This window comes from Ixodes scapularis, unplaced genomic scaffold (assembly GCF_016920785.2).
Source record: "Ixodes scapularis isolate PalLabHiFi unplaced genomic scaffold, ASM1692078v2 PGA_scaffold11__112_contigs__length_91849675, whole genome shotgun sequence".
In the NCBI taxonomy this organism is placed as follows: Eukaryota; Metazoa; Arthropoda; class Arachnida; order Ixodida; family Ixodidae; genus Ixodes; species Ixodes scapularis.
The window spans coordinates 43623875-43649342 of NW_024609837.1; the positions used below are offsets into that span (position 1 = coordinate 43623875).

Here is a 25468-nt window from a genome sequence, read left to right on the forward strand (position 1 = left end):
CAGCGGGAGCGTCAGCTAAAGCCATGGGCTCGCGATTGTAGTCTTTTCGGTAATTCACGTTAATAGGGAGTATTCACTGGACGCCATATTTGTGGGTGCTGTTTAGAGCGCATGCTCAGAACGAGCTCACATCAATAGGCTGCTAAGACCGGCACTCTTGATGGTGCGGAATGCACGTTGCAAAAGAACTGTGGAAGCTCGCCGTCAGCACGCGCTCAGCAGTCTCGCACACAGATATGGCCGCCGGTGAATACTCCCTATGTAAAGGACGAAAACAACGGGGTGTCTCAATTCCAAATGCACCTGACCTCCAGCGGGCGCTCGTTTTGTTTCGTCGTGCTGTGTCTGCACGTGCACGTTCGAAACCCATAGGATGCCGAAGTGTTATCGAAGCTAAAAAGTTCGCGCTGGAGGCGAAACAACGGAAGGACATTTTTCCGTTCTCGTCCTTTCAGAGACCATATATAGCAGCATGACTCAACGCATTGTTTCGTCTGGAATGTTCTAAGGTTCCATTTACAGCGATCGATTTCGGTTTCGGAAAAGTTCTTACTACGCATTAACTGAAGAGCGTGTTGGTAACTATGATTGGCAACACAAAGAATAAAACAAACTCTGGACAAGGGACAACGTCCCTTGTCTGGATTTTGATTTATTCCTTCTGTTGCCAGTCATTATTACTATGCATTCCGCCATTTAGTCAAAGCGTGTCACGTGCTAAGACCATGGAAGACTCGAATTGAGATAAAAGGAACGACGCATTTGTGAGGGGGCAGCTCATGGCTGAGTTTCTTTTGTGTTCCCAACGAAGTGTTCGGTTCCGAGAAAGCAGCAGCAACCGAGTCAATTGTGATGTTCATCAGTACGCGGAGTTGGGTTATGCACTTGACCGGAAGCCAGACATTGTCTGCGGAATGGCGCCGATGCCATTAAGAAATCGATACCCTACGCCACTGGGTAATGACCGTCCTAATCTATCGGGGACTGCACGCGTCTTATCTGAAGTCAATCTTGGTCTGCATAAGTCAGCAAATGGAAGTTCTGCTCCATTTCACCGTACGATGCATGGACCGCAACGGACGATACGAGCCATCCCAGCCAGTGCAGTGCAGCGTAAGTGTCACGTGGTCTTTAGGAGGGACGCAGTGAAGCATGTATTCGCGTGATATGTTTACAGTGCTGGATTGATCGAGATGGCTTGTAGCGTCTACTCTACTCCACCGTAAGGTGAAATGGAGAGTTTTTCCGTCGAAGGGCACGACGTCACAGCCTTTCTTCGAATTTGCTTAATTCCTTCTCGGGACCCAAGAGGATTTTGAGTTTGTTCGTTAGAAAAAAAACAAAAACACGCGCGTTCATAACGTTTTTTGTTTGTTTTTACAGCTTTAATGGGGGAATGTATACCTGCATATAGCATCGACCTGTTTGATTTGTCAGAAATCGACGAGAGCAGGACACAAAAGTGTATCAAGCGCGGTAGTGGAGCTAGAACGCAAGGCCGCGAGTGTTTGGCATTAGAGGACCCAACGAGTGTGACGTAGAAATAATACCAATAATTTAATCTAAACTAAGAATAAATTACAGGCGTTTACGCTTCTCTGTAATGCGAAGTTAGAGCGCAGCTCTTGAGGTATGTTGCTTTTGTGATATACCGTAATAGAAAATGTAAAAGTGACAAAAAAAATATATATATACGTTTCTTTCATTCAACGTGAAACGTTTTTCACTAGTTGCTTCGGATTTTCTTAAGTCGTATCTCGTGAAGCTGTGGCCTGTGATGTCACATGACGTTAGAGTTTCCCGCTAAATTTAGCTGGAAAATTGGCGCCACATGACCTCAACACCAATTCAGTTTCCCCGCTAAATATAGCTGGAAAATCGGCGCCACGTGACCTCAACACTAATTCAGTTACCCCGCTAAATATAGCGGGGAAAATGGCGTCACATTAGTTCGTGTCACGTCACCTATCAATAAATTCACTTCCCCGCTAGATTTAGCGGAAAATTGACGTCCCGTGATCGCAACACCAATTCAGCTTCCCCTAAATTCAGCGGAGAAAGTGATGTCACATGACTTTATGTCACGAGACTTACGCACAAAGTCGGTGTCCCCGGGAAACTTAGCGGGAAAACTGACGCCACATAACCTCAACACCCATTCATTTCCTAGCGGGGAAACTAAATTGGTGTTGAGGTCGTGTGACGTCAGTTTTGCCGCTAGATTTAGCGGAGAAACTGAATGCGCACTGTTACATTAGAAGACATCACATACCTACACACCCGTTTAGTTTCTTCGCTAAATTTAGCGGGAAATTGAATTGGTGTATAGGTCTGTGACGTCCCATAATGCGTACGTGAGCGGTTACGCCGACGGCGACAGCGACAGCGACGCCGATATACCCGGAAATGGACGCCCAGAAGCTGCGCTCTAAAAAAATATATGTATATAAAAAAAGTATGGGAGTAGTTATATAGTAAGAACGCCATCGGGCTTTATCGAAGTGTTACAAGCGTCTAGCGCTCATCGCCACGGTTTCCCACGTGCGACGCGTTTCAAATGACCGCGCTTTTAAATTTGTGCCAGCTGACGTAAATTTCCTGGATTGCAGGCTCTGAAAGGCTCCCTTTGCATGGGTAGGGAATCAGCAACAGTGCCAGTTAGCGGGTTTTGGACAACCTCGTCCTTCCCCGCACACCATTCCGCGCGATTGTGTTGCGGGCACCGCCACTTTGGTGCTCAGTGTACAGTGGCGTCGAAACAAAGAGAGGGGGGGGGGGGGGGGGGCAAAATCGCCGTCACCCCCCCCCCCCCTCCCGCCCCCTTTCCTGAATAATTCCTACACTTCTGTCAGTGCAGTGGGGGCGCAATAGGCGATAATGGCGATTCGAACAGTCGACTTCCTTCGGTTTTATATACGGTGTGTGGAAGCTCAGGGCGATATGTTTTGCATTGTCGCGGTCTTCTTTTAACATTTCTGGGGGGCCGAACAGCGTCTCCCGCGATTTCAGATGAGCTTCAAACAACAGTGATTTCCAACCATGATTCTAAGCAGCAACATTTAACACGAATTTCTTAATTTTTATTCACCACGCCGTGGTGTCCCGTTTCGCAACGGTTGTGACTTTGCCCGCGCGGGTCACTCAGCTTTGGCGCGGCCAGGGATCTCTGTCGGCAGTGACCGCGCGCCTCGGCTGGCGCGAACGGGAGAGGAAGGGAGGGCGCGAGAGAGAGAGAGGTTGCGTTCATTGAGACGACAAGCCTGGGCACACGTCGTCAAAGCACGGCGTCCGCGTGTCCCGCGTTGATGACTGGAGGGCACGGCACCTGGGGGAGGGGGAGGCTGGGGGCCAGAACCCGGGGTTTGACCCAGATAGCCGACCGCACGCGACACGCGGAGCGCGCTAGAGCTGTCCGCGACGCGTGAATAAGTGAGCAGCCCGTAGAGGTAGGTACGCGTGGGGAGGGAAGGGGAGACAAGCTCACGGGGTTTGAGCCCGTTCTCGGAGTTTGAGCCCTCGGGGCTGCTGGCCTTGGACCGAGGAGGAGGTGGAGGTGAGCGCGCACCTGCGGAGACGACGACGCGGTGTGTCTTCTCGACCTCGAGAACGGAGGTGGTGAGGGAAAGGGAAGGAAAGGGACAGAGAAGAAAGAAACGGAATAGAACGGTTTCTACTTGGAAAAAAAAGGGAAATGGGAAAGACAGTAAAGGGGAGAAAAGAGACGGGGATTTAAAAAAATGCAACTCTTTCCACCTGGGGGAAAAAGGGAAATTGAGACGGCAGGAGAGGGGAAAAACAGCCGGTCATGGGAAAAGGGAATTTAACTCTTTCCGCCTGGGGGGAAAAAGGGAAATCGGGAGGGAAAAGGCACTTCCTAGTTGAGAAAAAGGAAAATGGAGAAGGCAGGGGAGGGGGAAATAGACAGGAAGGAAAAAAAGGGATACAACGTTCTCCCCGTGGGTGGAAAAGGAGAGAAATGGGCGGAGGCATTGATTGAGTAAAGATGAAGGCATTCAGGGAAGGCTTTGTCTCATCAGTTTGGGTTGGGGTGAGAACAGGAGGGGGAGGGGGGATGCTTTTCCCGTTTTCCTAATTTTGTTTTGTTTCTGTGGTGTTCCGTGTTTTAATCGAGGTCCATGTTTTTCCTGGAAGGAGTTGGAGCTAGGGAAATGGGGGGAATGAATGAACGTGGCAGAGAGGAAGAAAAAGACAAAGAAAGAGGTAGTGGAGAAGAAAAAGGGACTTCCCCTATTATGTGAAATGGGGGAAGGCATCAGGTAAAAGCTGAGATGCCCCCCGACTCCCCCCCCCCCCCCCCCCCCCCCCCTCTTCTGGACATTATTATTTGCGTTTTGCCTTTTCGGTTTCAATCAAAGGACCTTGTTACCCTTCCCCCTCCCCCTCAAAAAGAAAGGGAGGTAAGGGGAAAGTAATTGTATGGAAGGAAAAAAATGGGGACATTATTTTTCCCAGAAACATAAGATGAAAAAGATATTGAGTAAGAATATTGAGATGTTGGGGAAGGAAGACAATTTCCACTCGGCTTTTTTTCCCTTTCCCATTTTTCTGTTTAAATTTTCAAAAAGCTTGGCGGCATGTAATCCCTAAAGACAATAAGAAAAGGGAATGGGGACACTAATCTATACGAAAGAAACGGGGGAAAGCAAAGTCAATGTGGAAGGATGGAGAAGTAGCATTCCTTAATAATGCAAGCTGATGAAAGAAGTCACTAAGGTCGTAAGGACCGTGGGGAAAAATATTTTTTCTCCGCCTCTTCCCTCTGTCTCACATCCTTCTTTTTTTAATCTACGGACATACTATCCCTAAAATAAAAAAGTGACAAAAACACGAAAAGCAGAATTAAATTGAAATGTCTGGGGAAAAAATACTGCATGAGGATTGACACCAGAAAATTGTGTACATACTGCATTCATCTTTCAAGTGTTCCTGTTTGTTTGTTTTTTGTTTGTTTCTTGAGCTGGTATGCAGTTGGGGACACATGAATAGTTCAGGAGCATATGGCATAGTCCCTAGGGTTGCTTGTTGTGACACAATGTTTCCGGTGTTTCATCTCTGCTGAAAGACGCTCTTTGGTTGTTTGTCGTCTCAGGTGTTTTGTTTCTCTTCACGTTTTGTTTGATTGATTATCTTATCAAACACGGTCGTGCTTGGGTGGGGCTTGTGTCTGCCCGATTCATGAATACTTCATGTGAAGGCGAGATTGAGAGATTGGCTTTGCTTAATCATGTTTCTTTCTAATTAGGAAAAGAGGAAAAGCTGTGCGTTGTCTGCAAACTATATAGAGAAAATGCAAGAATTGTAGGGAAAAGTGCAAGAAATGCTTTTCTTTATTTTAAATCATTTTACAGTGTAACGTTTTCCTTCTTTATCGAATACCATTGCTGTGTAACAGCATCCCAACTCCAGATCACGACATCTGTGTATCAGCCTCTGTGTTCCGCCGCCTGTTGAGGCCACCTGTTCACCGCTTCTTTTAATTCGTGACGTCAAGAATCATGAAATTTAGAAGCTTTGTAGGCGACATTTCTATAACATTTAATAACGGCAATCGTAAAACATGTTTTTTAACGCAATTGCGAACGCACTGCGGCCCTTCTTTTTGAAATACCAAAAATCGGAGTCCGTTGTGATGTCGCCTTCTGGATTTTTATCCTCCCTCGGAAAACATGGCGGCGCTCGGCGCATGTAGCAGAGGGTGATCGGTGAATTGGGGAATCGGACAAAGTGGTCTTTTTTAGACCCCGACGGCCTCTCAAACTTCGAAAAGGAAATCGTCAAACGGTCAAAACAATTGGGTTTGGTGTCTGTGTATCGTAGTTTCGGTTGTGACACCGCCGGGGCACCGTCGTCTGCTCGAAGCGATAGGCGCAGCACGGCACTCACGCAGGAAACCGGTTTCCCGGTACGGTGGTTCCCGCGACGCCGGCGCCCTTCTCCCGCTCTCGCTTCCTCCTCGCTTTCGGAGCAGAGGCGCGAAAGAAACTCGACTCTCGGAAGCCCTCAGATGTTGACGTCACTCCACTGGCGCGTATCGCGCAGGAACTTCAAATTCGGCATTTGGAAATTGTTTTCTTACTTCACAAACACTAAATTCCCAAGTTTCAAGTTTTGAGGGTAATGTCCAGGCATCGTTTTCAGTCCTTTCAAACAATTAGAAAAAATGATTTTAATGTGTCGGTGCCTTCTTAAGTGCAATGATCTATGTAGGTTGTTTTTTTTTTTCCTGAGGGAAAGGGGGGGGGGGGGGGGGGGGCGGTTTCATAGTGTTCTTGGGAAGCTGTACCGATTAAAAGACCTTTGTAGTTTTTTGGGGCACTTTAAATAAAGATTATTCTTAATATTGTTATTATTCAAGTGGTTTGAATTTTTTTTATTGAAGTGCAGCACGTCTCTGTGCATTGCAGTGTGAGATCAAAAGCGTTAATTGAAGAAAGGCACTGGAGGTTTATACTGTTGTAGTGTTTGTCGGATCATGGTTTTTGGCTCGTTCGATGAGCATTAATTCTTGAAACATTGTTTATCAACGTTTCAATGTTTGCGATTTGTGCCATCTTTCAGAGACGGAGAGACGAATCCGCGCCAACGACCCTGAACACAATGGGCAGTTCAATTACGCTGTGAGTTTGGGGCTGACCTCTTCGACTCTGGCTGCATCTTTTACTTTTCTTGTAATTTTCTGTTGTGTTTTTTACTTGTCTTGCTGAAAAGTACACTAAAGCGTTTGTCATTTTTTTATGGCTCTAACAGATTAGGTTATGGATTACCCAGTATTTACTCATCAAGATAGTCGATGGCCATTTCATTGTTTATTTAGTTTTAAAAAGAAATATTTTGGTCATTTGTTTTGTACGGATGCTAAAAACTTATTTTTTGGTAAACACCAACAATTGGAAGCCATGCATCTAATGAATAGGAATATCACCAAGATAATATTGGCATGCAGGACATGTTATTAAGAAATAATATCTACTAAATTTATTGTAAGCTTTTCAGATTGTAACAAATTCAACTATCCTTGGGCAATACTTTTTTGTGAGGCTTTTATGCTATTGTTCGGCACAGGCAATCAAAATGCATAACTCTGTTGTGCTTTTTTTTTTTCGGTTCTTTATCCTCAAGGTTTTCCTCAAGATTGATAAGGAATTTTGTCTTGTTTTCTCGGCAGAACAACTACATCAAGACATCCAAGTACTCCCTCCTGACGTTTCTGCCACGCAACTTGTTTGAGCAGTTCCAGCGGCTCGCAAACTTCTATTTCCTATGTCTCCTCGTCTTGCAAGTAAGTGGTGAAATTTCTCCTTGCTATGTGAAGTTTACAATGTAACTAATGCTGCACACTTTGGAGAGTTTATGTGAACAGTTTATTTTGGGAACTTGTTGATTACTGCTTTCTAGTTTCTAAATGAACTGCAGGACTCTTCTTTCAATGAGAAATTTATTATTTCGAGAAAGTACTTTCATGCTGTCCTTACTTCTAGAGTGAAATTCTAATTGTAGGATAAAGATTTTGTAAAGACAACCTGTACTAAAAGCGCTCTGAAAAAACAGTCATTGTTTGAAAGAGATATTTAATTAAAATAAATTCTGTAAAAACTGTCATGTCTCTAATAATATAACACAAATGTTAAAGCTATTTTGAGTATGGGATTTGAGGTCCTTTTGTGAGAGTGGGTACACCTATAGGTGGAGCGCTGAAAATCCCCGTCTCAGTTGAAGGCTCTAATACTCTCATAGCATTAGAGCCTTCCGTACAAGGTGCCATTTTGCTATTTTTATTCTTGCATAGACTCCAGTATTACCAGGTTTTGGTAAACTCTGATGTCTGTTTTATTTACCTACTTGTATAATCGCTAAATACAAACAGGTGGCAATTGTAAACAGACAACAGAATTCAAAGCATGTTGGAACCTCATATCCAACCTACTTTTCTCGACGAAGAAACAAGCTGGTTGACATCAAACACTATCAAAACCGGAGACAAGCGACGACACAAAAAAGGGAACACATACCACATGTATCATTGTTTCCCACTTTTTCTGCCATCCTTTGTCTCTGTGTTTCTGTATTATTATTGCTTTATTTCTTTAGCAGCGCAAAAATTGGGCCAGTTGGTAAACATTGTACTTGAGGGATATGAAAAGCTCGGAAAACGCAAAAAAAGAAACCACACAACCACGACAGGACAATGCTGTGCTCGTAACTGAAGTTTAACATGAGAAGGGCACGAAGGAAGTAAGCCATCTTAATCAGATCAAGAACACGCATAAACAGTCTCGCCAACCAAGCACCACGTCACCACTGAGATAAGAACCTTTCACGACGCAATTCATCCTTGACCTCAAGAATGCAACTTCCTTTTCAGATGGCGTCGCAGAAGGTTCAGTGCTGACGCACACCTCGTGCAATAAAGATTGTGTCAGTAATTTCCCTTGTCAATCTTTCCCTGTGTGAGGGGTGCTTTCTTGGAAGCCTGGGAGAGGGTTGCGCGAACCTTCTGTGATGCTGTCTAAAAAAGATAGTGTTCCTTAGGTCAAGAATGAATTGAGTCGGGCAGGGTTCTTATCTCAGTGATGACGTGATGCTTGGTTTGCGATTCTGTTTGTTACTTTTCTTCCTTTTTCCGTGCCCTTTTCGTTCATTTAACTTCAGTGGCGAGTACAGCCTTGTCCTGTCGTGGTTGCGTCTTTTCTTTCCTTTACTGAGCTGTTTAACCCCTTCATGTACTATATTTATTTGCTCTATTTACATTTGTGTTGGTGCAGTGTGGACTTTGTCACTTTTGTGCTATTATGCCCTGAATCATCATTGCCATGTGACTAATATTCATCAGCTTGGGACCATCCACTGCTTTGCCCTTTGGCTAATCCACCGGTTCAGAATTATCCACTGCTTTGCCTTGTGGCTAATTCACCATTCTGAAATTATGCTCTACTTTTCAGATGTCTATTGTCTGTGAGTGTTTTTTTTATATGTCTGCTTTACTCTTTTGTTCCTTTCATCATGTGGGTATCGCTGCAGTACGGCTTCTGTCGCTCTTGTTTCGTTAAGCCCTGAACGATGATCCTCATATGGCTAATCCACCGGTTGGGGATTATCTGCTGCCTTGCAGATGATCCCCCAGATTTCCTCCCTGACCCCGTGGACCACCGCCGTGCCTTTGGTTGTTGTGCTTTTATTGACTGCCCTGAAAGACGCCATCGATGACATTGTGAGACCCTTGACCCTCTTGATTTGAGTGCGGCACGGCTTGTTTTAATACCAGGGTGCGCAAATTGCTCTAATGATGCAGCGAGGTGCTGTTTGTCTTTTTCTAGAGGCCGTTTTCTTTGTTTATAAAGAAAACTATAATGTACAACGTGTCTTAGGAGAAAAAAAATTACCATAGTGCTTTTATTACTGCAAAAGAACTATACATCGCCGAACGCTCAACCACTGCCCAAATGTGGTGCTAGTGGTCTGGACCAGATGCCAAAGTTTCATAACTAACCATTAGCTCATTCAAAAGTTGCAAAATATGTGATTATGGGTTTTATGGTGTTTTATTATCTTTGATCCTTCATATTTTATCTAGAAAAATATTAGTGAAGGGCCGATTATGATTGCAAAATTAGTCAAATACGCATTTGAAGACCTCCCGGCAGCCCAGAACAGCATTAAATAATTTGAGCCATTTTGTTACGTCGCCCGCCATCCCATTTATGTTGACATGTAGGCCTAGCCATCTCCTCTCTATCAAAGTCTTCTGTAGCTTCAATTTCTCATGGAAAAATTTACAAAATATTCTTTTTCTTCGCTGCAAAGGAGTATTGCTACAAATCTATGGTAACATTCAAACGCATTGTTTTCTTAATGCAATTTTGGAACATCTTGGCAGTCTGCACAGCAAGAAATTTTGTTCTTAATATTGTGCTATCACAACCAAATTTGGCATGCATATACTTTAGAATATGTAGCAATTATATAGGTTTGGCAAGAATTTTTTTTTCTATTCATAAAAACATGTAAGGGGGGACACTACCCAAGAGTGTGAACTTTTAAACCTATAGCTTAATAGGAATGAAATTTATTGTATATGCTGGCATTTGCAAGGCAGAGTGCAGTGCAAAGTTTCGTCTGTGTACATGAATTGTAAATAAATTATAGTCGTTTTTATCAGGAACACACAGACTTCGTTTAGGAAAACTATAGTTAGGAAACTAACGTAATACCCTACATTTTTCTACTCTAGATCTGCAGCAGAATACCTGGAGAGTGCAACTCTGAAAACAAAATTTTCAAAAGTAATTTATTTTATGTCGTCGACAAAATCTTAACATCTTTTATAAAAGACATCCACAAAGTAAAAAAAATGACCGCATCTCCACGTGGTGAATGATGTTGATTGGGGCGAAGCTCTGGTGGTGCTTATAAAAACTGATTTTGTTCATAGGTAGTGCTAATGGTGCTGATTTTTTTTTATTTGAGCGTTTGACTGCAGTGCCCTCTCCTATATAGACGTTGAGCGGCTACATGCAACGTTTCATCCATGACATCCCCAGCTCTTGAGTCACTACCACATCTTAGAGCCCCCTGCTCATCCCGCAGTCGTGGCCGAGTGGATAAGGCGATGGACTAGAAATCCATTAGGGTCTCCCCACACAGGTTCGAATCCTGTCGACTGCGCAAACATTTTTTTCTTTTTTTAAGAAGACAAATGGGATGGCAATCGATGTGAGCACGGACGCCGGACAAGGCTAGACCCTAAAGGCCCGTTCACACTCTTGCGACTGCTTGCGACCTCTTAAACCTGGGTTCCTTAAAACTTCTTAAACCAGAGAACACACTGGCGCCATCTATTGGGAAGCAGTGTAAACTCGGCGGTCCGGCATATTTTTTTTTTATTTCTCGCGCAATATCCTTTCTTTTTTGGTTCGAAAAACTTTTGTCAATGTGATAAACGAGCCTTTCTATGGGTGGTACGCACATTTGACCTCGGAAATCCCGCAAAACCTTCGCTTTTGTGAAATGCAGTTCTAGGGTCACCGCGTAGATGGCGCCACAATGTCAGTGTGTTCCCTCATTCTAGAAACATTTAAGAAGTTGTAAAGGCTCGTTCACACTCTTGCAACCGAGTACGACCGAGAGATACAAGACCGGTTTTTAAGCCTTTTGAGACTTCTTAGGACCAGGCGCGCTGCTGCGGAGCTGGTCCTAAGACGTCGTAAAAGGATTAAAAACCGGTCTTGTCTCTCTCGGTCGTACTCGGTTGCAAGAGTGTGAACGAGCCTTAAGAGATCTCGTCTCACTCAGTCGTACTCGGTCGCAAGAGTGTGAACGGGCCTTAAGGAGCTTCGCCCCTAAAAACAATTCCACAGTTGCATTGCCCATAAAGTTCCAGTTAGGAAATACAATGAGTGAATCTTTCCTCTTGTCCCGTTAACAAACGATAGTTTTCCTAAAGTAAAATTTATACCAAAAAAATGGAACGGAGAAAAATGTGTTCAAAGTGCTCCAACCCCTACCTTTTCTTTAGCATCGGCGGACCAGAAATAATTTATAAAAAGTTAACTAGTTATGCAGTGTAAACTAATATAACTTTCTGGGAATACTCTCTAAATGTTAGTGGGTAAATATGGCATTTTAAAAATCAACTTTTTTTTGCAGAATTTTTTTTCTGAGTAGTGTCCCCCCTTAGGAAACTTCTGTTAGCCCATTGAAAATGGAATTTCTGCGATTTTTATTTATTTTAAAATAAAATAGGTCTCACACACATTATTTTTGTTGTTCATTGCACTCAGTGGCTTCAGAGGAGCTAATTCGTTTATTTTACTAAACACTTTTAAGTGTGTTGCCACGCCTCATGTTTGCACAAAAACATGTTTTTCCTGCATGTGCATGAAGATAAAAGACAAGCTTTATTGCATCTTACATCAGATTTATAAAAAGAAGGATAAGCACTATAAACGGTGAAAATTTCATTTAGTTATTATAAACTTAAATGATGTTCTCAAACTTTCAATGTGAAAATGGAGTCCCTTCCCGGTAGCTGACGTCATTAACCTCCATGTATTCATGGGCTTTGTTGGCCACCATTTTCCCATTGCAAATTTCTGAAAATCGCTTATAGTAACCTTTGAACCAGGTAACGGCGAGCTCTGAAGCTGTGGCATCTGGTCCTAACTGCCAGCACCAATTGCCACTTGCACTAACACAGTCCAGAAGCTGCATTCCTGTGTTCTGGTTTGTTTTGTCTTTGACTGTGTTTGGGTGCAAGCTGTTTTTTTGCGTCGTTTTCCAGCAACGCCACCAGAGTGACAACCAAGTGAACAACCGGTTGTCAAAGGTCCTCCGTGGCGGACAGATTGTAGAGGAGCGCTGGCACAAAGTTCAAGTCGGCGATGTCATCTTCATGGAGAACGACCAGTTCGTCGCAGTGAGTTGTCCCTTCAGGCAGCAACTCGCTTCTCGCTTTCAATGCTCTTCCTGTGTTATGCTTTAAGGAGATACTTCAAGGAAATTTGAAATATACTCGTCATGTTCAGAAATAGGCTGAATATGATCCACAATATCCGTAAATGACAATCGCACGTTTGTATTTTGAGCCTGATGGCTGTATTTTTCATTATAAACGGCCCACTCTGGCAAGCGCTCCGAGCGGAGCGGAGAGCACGTGACATATCCGCCGCAATCGTGTCGTAGTTCGTTTCAGGACAAGCAAAACTGCGGTGAGGCTGACATCAAGAGGATGTCCTAGTCGTTCCAACCACCGAAGCGGCTGAAGCACGCCAGCTATCGGGCCACCGCAACTAGGGGCTATACTCCGTTTCACCTTTAGTCCGAGCGCAGTGGGCGCCACGAGCCATCCCAGCCGATCCAGCGCCGGGAGAAAGGCGCGTGACCTGCCGGTGGGGTGGAGCGACATAGGGAGCTCAAGGTCGCATGACACTCCCTCAACGCCGCATTGGCTGGGATGGCTCCTAGCGTCCGTTGCGCTCGGACGGAAGGTGAAACGGAGTATAGTTGCGGTGCTGCTTTTGTACGAATTTTGAGTGACGGGTTAATCTTCTATAATTTTGTAGAGAGACAAGAGCTACTTGTGGGACACACAAAAGAGAGTCTCTGGGTGAGGGGATTTCCTCCTTCCTCCTTCTCTCAAGGTGGCCGGAGGCGAGGTAAAAAGCGATGTAACAATTTTTGAGTCCGTATTTACTCGCATAATGAACGGACATTATTTCGAAAAACTGACGTAACTTTGGGGGATACGGGGTAAAATCGCAAGCAATTATTTTGGAATGCTGAAATGGGAAATACATTAACCGAAACGCTGCGACTCACCTTTATGATAAAAAGACAGCTACGCTCTCGGCCACAATTCACGCTTTCAATTTATTGTTTCTTTTCACTTTCCCTTCACTCCGAGTCGGAAAGCTCCGCGATCTCACTAGCCGCGTCTTCGATGTCGCTAGCCGCATCGTCGTCGTCGTGGTCCCAAAGGAGGTGGTCCTCAGTCCCGTCAAGTCGGTTGGAGATCCCCGTCTTCTTAAAGCTCTTGACGATGATGTCAGCGGGAATCATCGTCCACGCCTCCAGGATCCAGCAGAGCATTTCGATGATGGCCTTTTTATCTTGCCCCCGGGTGTCAACGCGTAGTTCCCGGCTGCCATCCACTCGGTGTACAGCCTCCTCACGTTGTCCTTAAAGGGCTTGTTCAGGGAAACATCAAGCGGCTGCAGGACTGAAGTCAGGCCACCCGGAATGACCGCGGTATCGGTACGGATTAACTTGCGGCGAACGCTGTCGACGAGGTAACCGCGGAAGCTGTCGAGCACGAGCAGCGATGGCAGGAGGAGGGCACCCGGCCGCAAGCCCCACACTGTGGTGATCCAGTCGACCATCAAGTCCGCCGACATCCACCCCTTGTCTTGGACACGAATGAGTATGCCAGTGGGAAACTTTCCCTTTGGAATCGTCTTTCGTTTGAAAATGACGTACGGCGGGAGCTTACGGCCATCCGCCGTCACCGCTAGCATAACGGTACACCTTTGTTTTTCGGCACCCGTTGTTCGGATGTGGACGCTGCGTGCTCCTTTCTGTTCCACCGTCGTACTTCTCGGCAGTCGAAGTTGAGGGGGGTCTGATCGGCATTTCCAATCTGGGACAGGATGGAGTCTTGAAAATCAATGATCTTCTCCTCGTAGCTCGCGGGGAGCCGTTGGCACAGTGTCGTACGTCTTCTGAGACTCAGTCCGTTCCGTCGCATAACGTCCAGCCATTACTGGCCTTGAAAGCCTGCGCTGAGATGCCATGTTTTCTCGCAACGGCTCGTGCGTGATTCTGTATCAGCTCATGTGACACAGCACAACCCTCCTTCCGAAGGTTTGTCACGTAGTCGAGCACTTTCTCTTCAACGCGAGGAAACTTTCCCTGTTTCGGTCATCGGAAGGCCCGACGCGTCTTGTTTGCGGCTTGCAACCTTTTACGCAGCGGTTTCCCATACCGGACGCGCACTTCGTCAACGCCAAAATGTCTTGCGGCCGCGCGGCTGCCATGTTCAGTGGCGTGCTCCACAACTTTAAGTTTGAATCCGCACGTGTGGCTGGCGTAACGGCCCATCCCTGCGTCGTCAGTCAACACGAAGATGAAGATGCCGCCAGCGCCGTCGCAAAATGGTGGAAATAGGAAACTTCCGCGGAAACTTTTTTCTTTCGCTTCTTCCCGCTGCCGTCACGCGCTCTGCGATTGTCTCGAGGGTGCATCCATAGTACGCTTTGCTTTGCTTAGGCTAGAGTGCCTTCATGACATGAAGGCACTCTAGCTTAGGCGAGGGGGCGAGTTGCGCGCGGCGCGCGACCCCAAAACCACCCTGCAATGCGCAAAAAAAAAAAAAAAAAAAAAAAAATTTTTTCGTGTTTGCCGTTTTTTGCAAGCCGTTCTGTTTGCCCACGCTGCCCATGCGCTGGCTTCTCCGCTTCTCTACGAAAACTCCCTAAGAGGGAGTTTTCGTAGACCGCGCTGCCCCCTCCGCTAAGCGTTCCGCAACGAAGAAGTCGCTGCTGCGCCTGCGCGCCGATAGCCTTGACTGTGGAGTTCCCGCTATCGTAGCGGGTTGCGGAGGGCCTTGCGGGACGGCGAAAACGATCTACGAAAACTCCCTCTTATCTCCTTGCGTCCCTGCGCGCGGCGTGCGACATCGGGACTAAACTGCACTGTGTGCAGCAAAAAAAAAAAAAAAAAGTGCTTTGTATGTTGTTATTTTGTTTCTTGCTTCCGTTGGATCTTGTTTTCTTTTCTTGCGGCCGTTTTTTTATGCGTTCATTTTGGGGGCTTCGCGCTTCTCTTTCCAAAGTGCGAGGAGGAGGCGAAGGCAGGCTGGGGCAAGGATGCCTTCATTATGCGCGCTTTGCTTAGGCGAGGGCTTCTCCGCTTCTCTTTCTTATCTCCTTGCGCGCGCGGCGCGCGCCACCAGGACCAAAAACTGCGCTGTGTGCAAAAAAAAAAAAAAAAAAGCCTCTTTACGTTTTTGTTTTTTTTTGCTTCCGTTAGATCTTTTTTTTTTTTTTTTAACGCCTCTCGCAAGGCGTTTTGTTCGCCCACGATGCCCATGCATTCGCGACTTCGCTGCACCAGGATAGAAAAGTGCGTTCATTTCGCGCGCATTGGTTGAGGGGGGGGGGGGGGGGGGGGCGGGGGAGGGGGGGCAAAATTTTGATGTCAGAGTTGGGGGTGCGTTTATTACGCGAGAGAAAAAATAATTGAAATTTTAAGAGCCGACTTGGAGGATGCGTTCATTGCGCGAGTGCGTTCATTGTGCGAGTAAATACGGTATGTATGAGACCCATGATGGTCAATTTTTTTAATGTTTAATTGGAGAGACCAGCATCTGGTAGCAAACTGATTGTGTGTGCCTGATTTTCTGGAGCGATCAAGGTTTTGCCATTGGTCCTCTGCCATCTCTCGTCGGTAAAGTTGGAAGCTTTGCAAGCTTGTGTTCAACATTGAAAAAAAAAAAAGACCTGTTAACCATGTAAAGAATGCTGCCGGGCTAGTTGGTCCATATTTAGGTACAAAATAAAATTGTGCACACAAACAAGGAACACCTGTCCCATCTACTCTCTTGTCTTTTTCTCTTTTGTGCAGTTTTATTTTGTACCTAAAATACTTGCTAAACTAGAAAGGCCAATCTGTTTGCAGTACTGATTCCAACGGTGCACCTGTTTCTTGTAGGCAGACCTGCTGTTGCTGTCAACGAGTGAGCCTAACGGGCTGTGCTACATTGAGACTGCAGAGTTGGATGGGTGAGAATGCACTCATCTACCGGCTGTATTGGACTGTACTACTATACTGTGTGTACTGCACAGTGGTGTCATAAGGGGGGGGGGGGGGCGGGTGTGGACTGCCTTGGGTGTAGTTGGGCAGTAGGGGGGGATAGCAGCAGGCAACCAGTGGAGAAGAAGGGGGCAACGGGCCGGGGGGGGGGGGTGTTGTGTTGTTGCAGTGGCCCCCCTTTGCAGATGCTGCTGACCCTGGTGACGGCACTGGTACTGCATATGTATACTGTAAAAACATTTTTAAAAAGTAGCAGCCTTCTTTCTGAAGATTTCAGTCTAGCTCCCACACTTTGTGGCTTGCTGCTGTTCGGGAATGTTTTCCACGAATAGCTTCTGGTGGGTGGGCCATGTACGCTAATTAGGCAGCATTTAATTCCAACAGTTCAAGGCGACTGGATCTCAGATGTTTATCATGACTTCACATGGGTACCAAGTGTGTGCACATCCTGTACAAGTAGAGGAGTGCAGTAGGCATTTCAAATGTTGCTTATGCAGAACTTAAGATGCCTATTTTAGGCCTTTGAACTGGTATCTTTGGGCCCACAAGGTTCTGTTGAGATGCCAGGCTCTGAGTTTTGTCTGAACATCAGCTAAAGCGATCAAATGTCCTCATACTCCAATTCGTGTCCTCGCAGGGAAACAAACCTCAAGTGCAGGCAAGCAACACCTGACACGGCTGAGATGAGTAATAACAACGAACTTCTAGGAAGGTTTGACGGTGAGCTTGTTTTTGTTTAAACGTCTAGTTTTTATTCTGGTGCTTATCTCTGTTGAGAAAACTGGGGAAAGTCAGTTTTATTTCAACTTATATCAATTATCAATTATTAAAAATCGAAAATGATTACTTGTCAGGTCTGAAGACCTGAAAAGTCGCCTAGGCAACATTCTTTCATACCATAAATTTAAGAGTCGTGTCACACTTTATTTTTTTTATGTAATTAAAGCATTTTAGAAGTGCTTTTTGAGTACTATCTAGTAGTTTCCTTCATTGTAGTGGGTCATTCGTGCACATAAGCTTAATCTGTATTCGACTATCATTATAATAATAATAATTTTATCTCCGACACGGATGTGTCAGAAATAAAATTAAACCCAAATTTATTGAGTTTTCACACAATGAATTCAGGTTGTTTCCATTGGGTGAAATTGAATTTTACTAAAAAAAGAACTCGTAAACCTGGCGATACAGTTACATGATTGTAAAAACAGTCGTTTGGTAGAAGAAGTATGACAGCATAATGATACTATGAAATATGCGTTCACCAGATGCTTGAACACTTACGGATAATACGGTGAGATTGCAATAAAGCTACACGAGTGTGATCATAACATGTTTTGTGACTCACCAAAAAGGATGTGTCTGTGAGTCAAACTAAATATGTGTTTGTATGATTGTAAAAATGTAGTTGACTGACTAAAGGAGTTACGAAAACATGATCTCCATGGTCAAATGATTACGACAATGTGGTGAGATCACAATAAAGCTGCGGTGGCACGATCGTAACATGTTCTGCAACTCACAAGTGAGGCATCCTGTAAATATGTAATTACATAATTGTAGCAATGTAGCCACCTGACCAAAGAACTTACTTCAAAAACATGGTCACAATCTAACCGAATGACCATGAAAATGTGGTGAGATAGCCATGAAGCTACGGTGGCTCGGTAGCAACAGTTTCGTGATTCACCAAGGAAGACTATCTGTGAGGCACCCTGTAAAAGTAGGATTACAGGGTCGTAACAATATAGTTGGCTGACCGGAGAAGCTACTTACTATGAAAACAAGGTCACCTTGTGGTCGAACGATTGCAAAATTGTTTCGAGATCACCGTAAGTCTGCGGCAGCGTGATCGTAACTTGTCTTACTGCTCGCCAGGGGAGATCATCTGTGAGGCACCGAACAACAACCTGAGCCGCTACGAGGGCACCCTCTTCTGGCGGGGCCAAAGCTACTCCCTGGACAAGGACAAGCTGCTCCTGCGTGGCTGCGTCCTGCGCAACACCCACTGGTGCTACGGCGTGGTGGTGTTTGCCGGCCGGGACACTAAGCTCATGCAGAACAGCGGCAAGACCATCTTCAAGCGCACCTCCCTCGACCGGCTACTCAACGTCCTCATTCTCGGGGTGAGCCGCAATTTTCTCTTTAGTGAGCTCTCACAGTGCATTCCAGTGCGTGTACGATGTGGCCCGCAAAGTTTAGCCGAGAATCGCAGTGTCACGTGACGCTGTGATGTTGCACAAGGCATTTTCCGCTAATTTTAGTGGCAAATTGCGACATCGTATGATGTCACTTAATTGACACTGTGATGTCATGTGAAGCACTTTTGTTGCTTTATGTCGTACATGAGCATGAGCAAAAGTGCAAATCGCTTATGTTAGGTTAGTTACTTTCCTGTATTCGAGTTTCCAGAATTCGTGTCTTTCGAGTACCTATTCGAGAATTGGAATGGCTTCTGTGCATCTTCCGTATTGTTGCAGACCATGTTCTTGAATTCTTGCAGATTGTGTTCTTGCATATTTCCATCTTGAATTTTTGCAGATTTGTACTTTAATTCTTGAAATTCTTGCAGATTGTGTACCTGAATTCCTGCAGTATGTGTCCTTGCAGAATGTGTTCTTGAATCCCTGCAGATTGTTAATACGGAAGCTTGGGCGGGTTGATGATTCATCTTGAGGTTACTGTGCACAAGACAAGGACAAAATGAAAGACACACAAAGAAACAAACAGAAGTGTGTCTCTCGTTTTGTCCTTGTCTTGTGCGCTGTAACCTCAAGAAGTTGCAGTATGTATTCCTGATTTCTTGCAGATTGCGTCCCTGAATTCTTGAAATTTGTGTGCTTCCAGATCCTGTTTTTGCAGACTCTTGTGAATTTCATCTTCCGCATTCCTGCAGATCGTGTTCTTCCTGTTCAGCATCTGCCTGTTCTGCACCATCGCCTGCGGGGTGTGGGAAACGGTGACGGGCCAGTTCTTCCGCATCTACCTACCCTGGGACAAGGTGATCCGCACCGAAAACACCGTGGGCGGTGCCACAGCCATCGCTGTCCTCGTATTCTTCTCCTACGCCATCGTCCTCAACACCGTGGTGCCCATCTCCCTCTACGTCAGGTCAGGAACGACGGTCGCATTGCCGTAACCGCAGTTGAAAGGAACATTGCATGATATGACGGTAGCGTAGCTATAAGTAAAGCAAAGATCACTGTTTGATAATGCGGTATTGTTCTTACCAAATTTCAGTCCTCTGAAACTCCTATCACTTTGACTTTTGTTTCCTCCTGCGTGCGACACCTAAAGGGGGCGATCTGATTTAACTGATGTTCCCGCCAAATGACTCTACTGGGAGCTGCACCGTGGCGCCACTGTTTTGTCACAGGCCTTCCGTTACCACTCCGCAGGCAATCAGATTTATTACGCTCGTGCTTCTTGCTGCCTGTTTTGTTCTTCAGCATTCATAATGAGTAACGCCACAATCTGATTGGCTGCGGAGTGATAATGGAAAGCCAACAGCAGAGTAATTTGGCAGGAACATCAATTAAATAGGGTCGCCCCCTTTCGGTGTCACACGCTCTCTTCCTTTTGGTGCCAAATGGACTAAAGCACTTATTTCTTCACACTAATAAAAATTGGCTCGACTGAAGCTCTCTTGAGAAAATAGCATCCTCTTCTTTGCTACTGATTCTCGCAGGTGTACACGGACAGTTTTATTTTTCTACCACATATATTGCATACTGTATTTAATCACATAATTCGCACCCTTTCGTAACTTGCACATCCCTAACTTAAAAGGCGCAAACTCTTTAAAAAAAACTTTAAAAACTCGCATATTTTGTTTATCTTGCACCGTTCTGCGCCAACCCACTAGCCGTGTCCTCACGCGCTCGCGAGGTAAGCTTGGGAAAGTTGGCGTGGCCACGAGAGGAGGAGAGGGATGCGATTGGGTCCTTCTCTGCCTGCTCTTGCCTTCTCTCACTCCTTTCGCAGCAGCACAGCGCGGTAACTTGCTATGAGCTCGCACATCTCGAGAAGGGAGACCACTGATCACAGAGGCGGCAGATTGATGTTTTATGGTGCAATTAACACGTGGGAAACCCCTACAGACTTGTGCACTGCGGGCACCAGTATCGCACGTGCACATCGCGCACAAAAAACGCAGGATCGCACTACGAACTTGCACATCTCGAGAAGGGATACCGTTGATCACAGACGCAGCAGATTCATGTTTTATGGTGCAATAAACACGTGGGAAACCCCTACAGACTTGCGCGCTGCGGGCACCAGTATCGCGCGCACACATCGCGCACGAAAAACACAGGATTGCGCTACGAACTCGCACGTCACGGGAACGGACGCAGCAGATTTGCGAGTCACAGTGCGATAAACATGCGGCAACCCACAACGAACTCGCCCGTCACACATACTGGTTCCGCAAATTATGCAGTTGATGTGATTTTCGTTGCACATTGCAGTGATGTATGACAAAGGAGATGTTTCAGAATTTTTATATTGTAGACATTGCCAGGAAAATGAGGTGGGCGATCTCTTGGGAAAGGGCGCTTGTACGGTATTTTATGCTAATTGCAGCCTTTTCAATAAAATAAATTGTACAATGTCAGAAAACTGGTTAATGCAGTCTACATCCCGCTTGCTGAGCACATACGAAAGGAGGTATCCTATTATCTCACAGTCTGATTCCTACTTCAGGTGAACCCTTCCCTTATCCTGTTAGGTTCCAGTGTGGAGGTGATCCCAAACCACCCCTCATCTCCTTCAGCTTCATCGTAGAGGCCATCCGGTGCTCGGAGCTCAACTTCTTACCCCGTCTGGGTTGCAGTGTGGAGGTGATCCGCTTCTGCCACAGCCTGTGGATCAACTGGGATGAGCGGATGTACTACGAGCCCAAGGACACCCCTGCCAGGGCGCGCACCACGACCCTCAACGAGGAGCTGGGTCAGATCGAGTATGTGTTCTCGGACAAGACGGGCACTCTGACCCAGAACATCATGGCCTTCAACAAGGCCTCCATCAACGGGATACTCTACGGGGACGTGCTGGACCCCGCCACGGGGGAGCCCATCCTGGTCTCGGAGGTGAGCGGCGTGTACCTTTCCAAACAGGGCGCTTCCCATGGGGGCCTTTAAGGATTGCCAGAATGTTCTCGAGCGCTACTCAAGCTTAAAAAAGAAAATTGTATAAATAAGCCAATAGATTGAGTGCAGTGAGGGTTTTCACGAAGATGTCTTTAGGTGGCGCATTTATCCTACTTAAATTTCGTGAGTGTAGGTTTTCCTGAGGAAAAAAGCAAAAAAAGAAAAGCATGTTATTCGTTTTTTTTTTCTTACGCACGGGAGGAAGACAGGAGCAAGCTGTCAAGTTAACGCTGCGGCCCGCATATCGTACCACGCATGCTCCGACCTGCTGTATCTGCCATAGAGTGTTCATCTCTAAGAGACTTTTTAAGTTTTTGCACCATGTGGTGCCGTATGTGTGTGCTGTAGTTGCTTTAGACTTGCTTTATACCCGACTAATAAAATAGTAACTCAACTCCTAAATCAATCTCTTCTGAACAATAGCATTGAAGAAATTAAAACTGGCGATAGAGTATTGCGCAGACAAGAACTCGCAAACTCGTTTAACAACTATTTTGCTAAAATTGTTCATAGCAGTCTTTGTCGTCAAGGTACCTAGAAACTCGCAATGAAAGCAGTGCCTTTTCTCACCCTTCTGACGAATACGAAGTTTTCAATACATTCAATGCGATCCAAAATAGTAAATCGAGTGACATTGACGATATTCAAATTAGGCCTGTCAAATATGTTCTGGACTTGTTAGCATCTGCAGTATCGCACATTTACAATGTTGCAATTTCTTCGGGTACTTTTTAAAGTCAACAATCAGCGTTCAGGTTTACAATCGTTAACTGCTAGTGTCCTTCAGGGAAGTGTACTGGGTCCTCTACTCTTTAATGTATATATAAATTATCTTGTTAAAATTAGTACGGAAGCAACTTTTGTTATATATGCCGGTGACACTAGTTTATTTTTTTCTGCACAAGATAAGAAAAAGCTTGTGGAAGTTGCAAGTCATACTCTTGACTCGCTTCACAAATGGAGCTTTGTAAATTCACTTCATATTAACACTTCTAAAACTAAGGCGGTACTCTTTAAATCGAGGAATAAGTCTATGGTTTTCGACTACAACCTTGTTATTGGACCCTCCATCATTGAGATAGTACCTAGTACTAAAACCCTAGGCATAATTTTTCAGGAAAATTTGTCATGGAATTTTCACATTTTAAGTATCATTCGCAAGATTTCTAAAACTGTTGGCATTCTTAACAAGTTTTGCTTCGACGTCCCAGTAAAAATTAAGCTTCTTTTATACAACTCTCTATTTTCTTCACATCTAAATTATTGTCATCTGGTTCGGGGAGCCACAACATTAACCAACATAAATATTCTTCATGTCCTTCAGAAAAAGGCCATATGGAGTATCGTCAATGTCCCATATGATTCTCATACACAGCCCCTTTTTAAAACTCTACATATCATTCCAGTTACCAACCTGTATGACTACACAGTAATTTTAAGTTACATATTGAGCAGTGAACTGAACAATCCTTTATTTCAAGAGGTCGCTGGTTTAGAACGAAGTACATAAATTTTTATCCCACTCGTAATGAGGATGTCTGGAAGGGTACCATACAGGAGAAGAAACTATGGAATGCAGGTGTTGAGACACCACCCCCCATCATTATTGAATAATCTAAGGAGCAACAACTTCAACATAGAAACACCAACACCTCGTGCCATCAAAAATATGTTTCTCTAGCTCACTTATTTTTGTCTAGTGCCTTATGATATCAGTGGTTTATTTCCCAGTTACAAGTGTCTACATGCTTTTCTCACTCATCTTCCTGCTGCATGATCATAGATTTTGTTTACATTTTGTGACAATTTGCTTATCTTTCTCTGCCAAGAAAACGGGGTGGGGCCCAGTCAAGCCAACATGTGTTGGCTTTTTGCCCATGCCCCCATCGTCTGTACATATAGACAGAATAAACTGATTCTGAACTAAGCAAGTTAATTGTTGTCCCGGGGCTTAGAGGACTAAACTGACCTACTTTCATTTGACTTGAACAGGAAAGGAGTAAAAGAGTGGAAAGGGCACATTCTTTCACGCAAGCCAGTGTAATTCACAGCAGCATGAACAAAGAATGAGAATCATGTTGGGTATTTTTTTCCCCCATGCAGGATATGGCCCCTGTGGATTTCGGAGAAAACCCCGAGCACGAACCGGGATTTCGTTTCTACGACCCAAGCTTGTTAAAAGAAGTCCGCGCTGGCAACAAGGATGCTGAAGAATACTTCCGGCTACTTGCACTCTGCCACACTGTTATGTCCGAAGAGAAGGACGGTGAGCCTCTGGCTAGTTTTTTCTGCATGCGCCGTTTGTCATCGTCGTCACCAACGCACGTGCAGTGCACTCCCTGTGTTGCGGTACATGGCTCGATTCTCTGCATTGCTGTGCATAATTCAGTAGTCATTCAAGTCAAATTTCTGAATAGTTGCTGCTCTGCCTCACAATAGGTCCTGCACCCTAATTGCATGGGTATTCTCGACTGTCGTAAGCCCATTGACAGTTATTGTCAAATACTGTTCTAGATTGTATTACTCTAATAGTGAAAAATGGTTTACTGTATTCTCCAGACTATTGTCCACACCCAGTGTATTGTCTGCATAAACACAATTCGACTGAAAAAAAAAAAAATCTTTTTCTTAGATAGCCTGCACCTGATGCATAGTCCAACCCGGGTGCACAGATGGCACTTTCTGCACAGTTTGCACTCAACATTCTCGTGCACAGCACACTTTGAGAAATGCTTGCTTTATTGGCACACGAAGAAGCTTGTATTATACAGAAGTCATCATTAATATAACCTTTTGTTAACAAAATTCACGACGTCTCAACATAATGAATGATCTTGAAAAAAGCAGCATGTAGAATTATCAACTTTTATACATGTAAAGTCCACAGTCTATAGTTTAGAAAATATGATAGTGGGGCTATTGTATGCCCACGAAAGAATATTTGCCTGCAAGCTCGGCCACGTGGCATTTTCGGTGTTGCCACAGCCTGTCAACCGTTTTACGTATATGTGAGTACCGAGTCGAGGTATCGGTTTGTGTCTGGTCGATGTGGAAGCATGGTCTTTTCCACAGGGCGCCTGGAGTACCAGGCACAGTCTCCAGACGAATCCGCTCTCACCTCGGCTGCCCGAAACTTCGGATTTGTCTTCAAGGTGAGCCCCACAGCAACAGGATTTTGACCCTGTCACCAGGAGTTTGGATGGTAGGGCTGTGAGAATATTCTAATTTTCGAATAACATGCTATTCGATATTCGCTTCAAGATGAACTGCGATGTTCGTATTTTTTTAAATGTTGACCACAGCAGGTTTGCCTCGTCGAGCACGCTTCTTACCGAGCACCAGTGCGCTGCAGAGAAGCAACACCTGCGGAGCTTGCTTCTGCAAACGTTGCTTCACTGCAGTGCACCGGTGCTCGGTAAGGAGCGCGCTCAACAAAGCTAAAATGCTGCGATCAACACTTTGAAAAGTATGAATTTTGCAGATGCCTGCTTAGGAGGAAAGCACATTTCCAGAGCAGGATGGTGCTTGCATATGCCTGGTGTATTTAAGGGGGGACACTACCTGGGAATGTCAACTTTTGAACCGCTCACTCAATCGGCGTGATATTTGCAGGTGGTGTCTGTGGTCGTATAGAAGGAGGGCATGCAAAGTTTCATCCCAGTGAACCAATTTTATGAGGTAGTATACCCCCAGAACGAATTAAAGCATAGGTTTGCATGGAATCTGCTCAATTAATCTATCATTGAGAAATGGTGTTGATGACTACATATTTTTCTGGTGGAATGCATACTGGAATACCTGTTGCCAGTTACCATGAAAAGAAATGTCAGAAAATATGGATTTTTCAAATAAAAAAAAATATGAACATTTTTTACATTTACCGAGTTTTTTTGAAATTTCAATGTTTCATAATAAAGGAGCATAAAAATGCAAAATCTAAGTTCATAGTAACCATCTCCATAAAACTTTGGCATATAAGATACAAATAAGGT

At 45.0% G+C, this 25468-nt stretch overlaps 1 protein-coding gene across 1 annotated transcript in view; it reads left to right on the top strand.

The window, feature by feature from the left end:
* LOC8025060 (phospholipid-transporting ATPase ID) overlaps positions 1-25468 on the top strand; it is a 95117-nt gene that overhangs the window by 41769 nt on the left and 27880 nt on the right. The window contains exons 3-13 of the mRNA XM_029973213.4: positions 6580-6638; positions 7187-7300; positions 9131-9229; positions 12299-12433; positions 16225-16295; positions 16964-17046; positions 18205-18452; positions 19223-19437; positions 21161-21416; positions 23580-23742; positions 24549-24628. Coding sequence (XP_029829073.1) covers positions 6580-6638; positions 7187-7300; positions 9131-9229; positions 12299-12433; positions 16225-16295; positions 16964-17046; positions 18205-18452; positions 19223-19437; positions 21161-21416; positions 23580-23742; positions 24549-24628 — 1523 coding nt within the window. The remainder of the gene's footprint in view (positions 1-6579; positions 6639-7186; positions 7301-9130; positions 9230-12298; positions 12434-16224; positions 16296-16963; positions 17047-18204; positions 18453-19222; positions 19438-21160; positions 21417-23579; positions 23743-24548; positions 24629-25468) is intronic.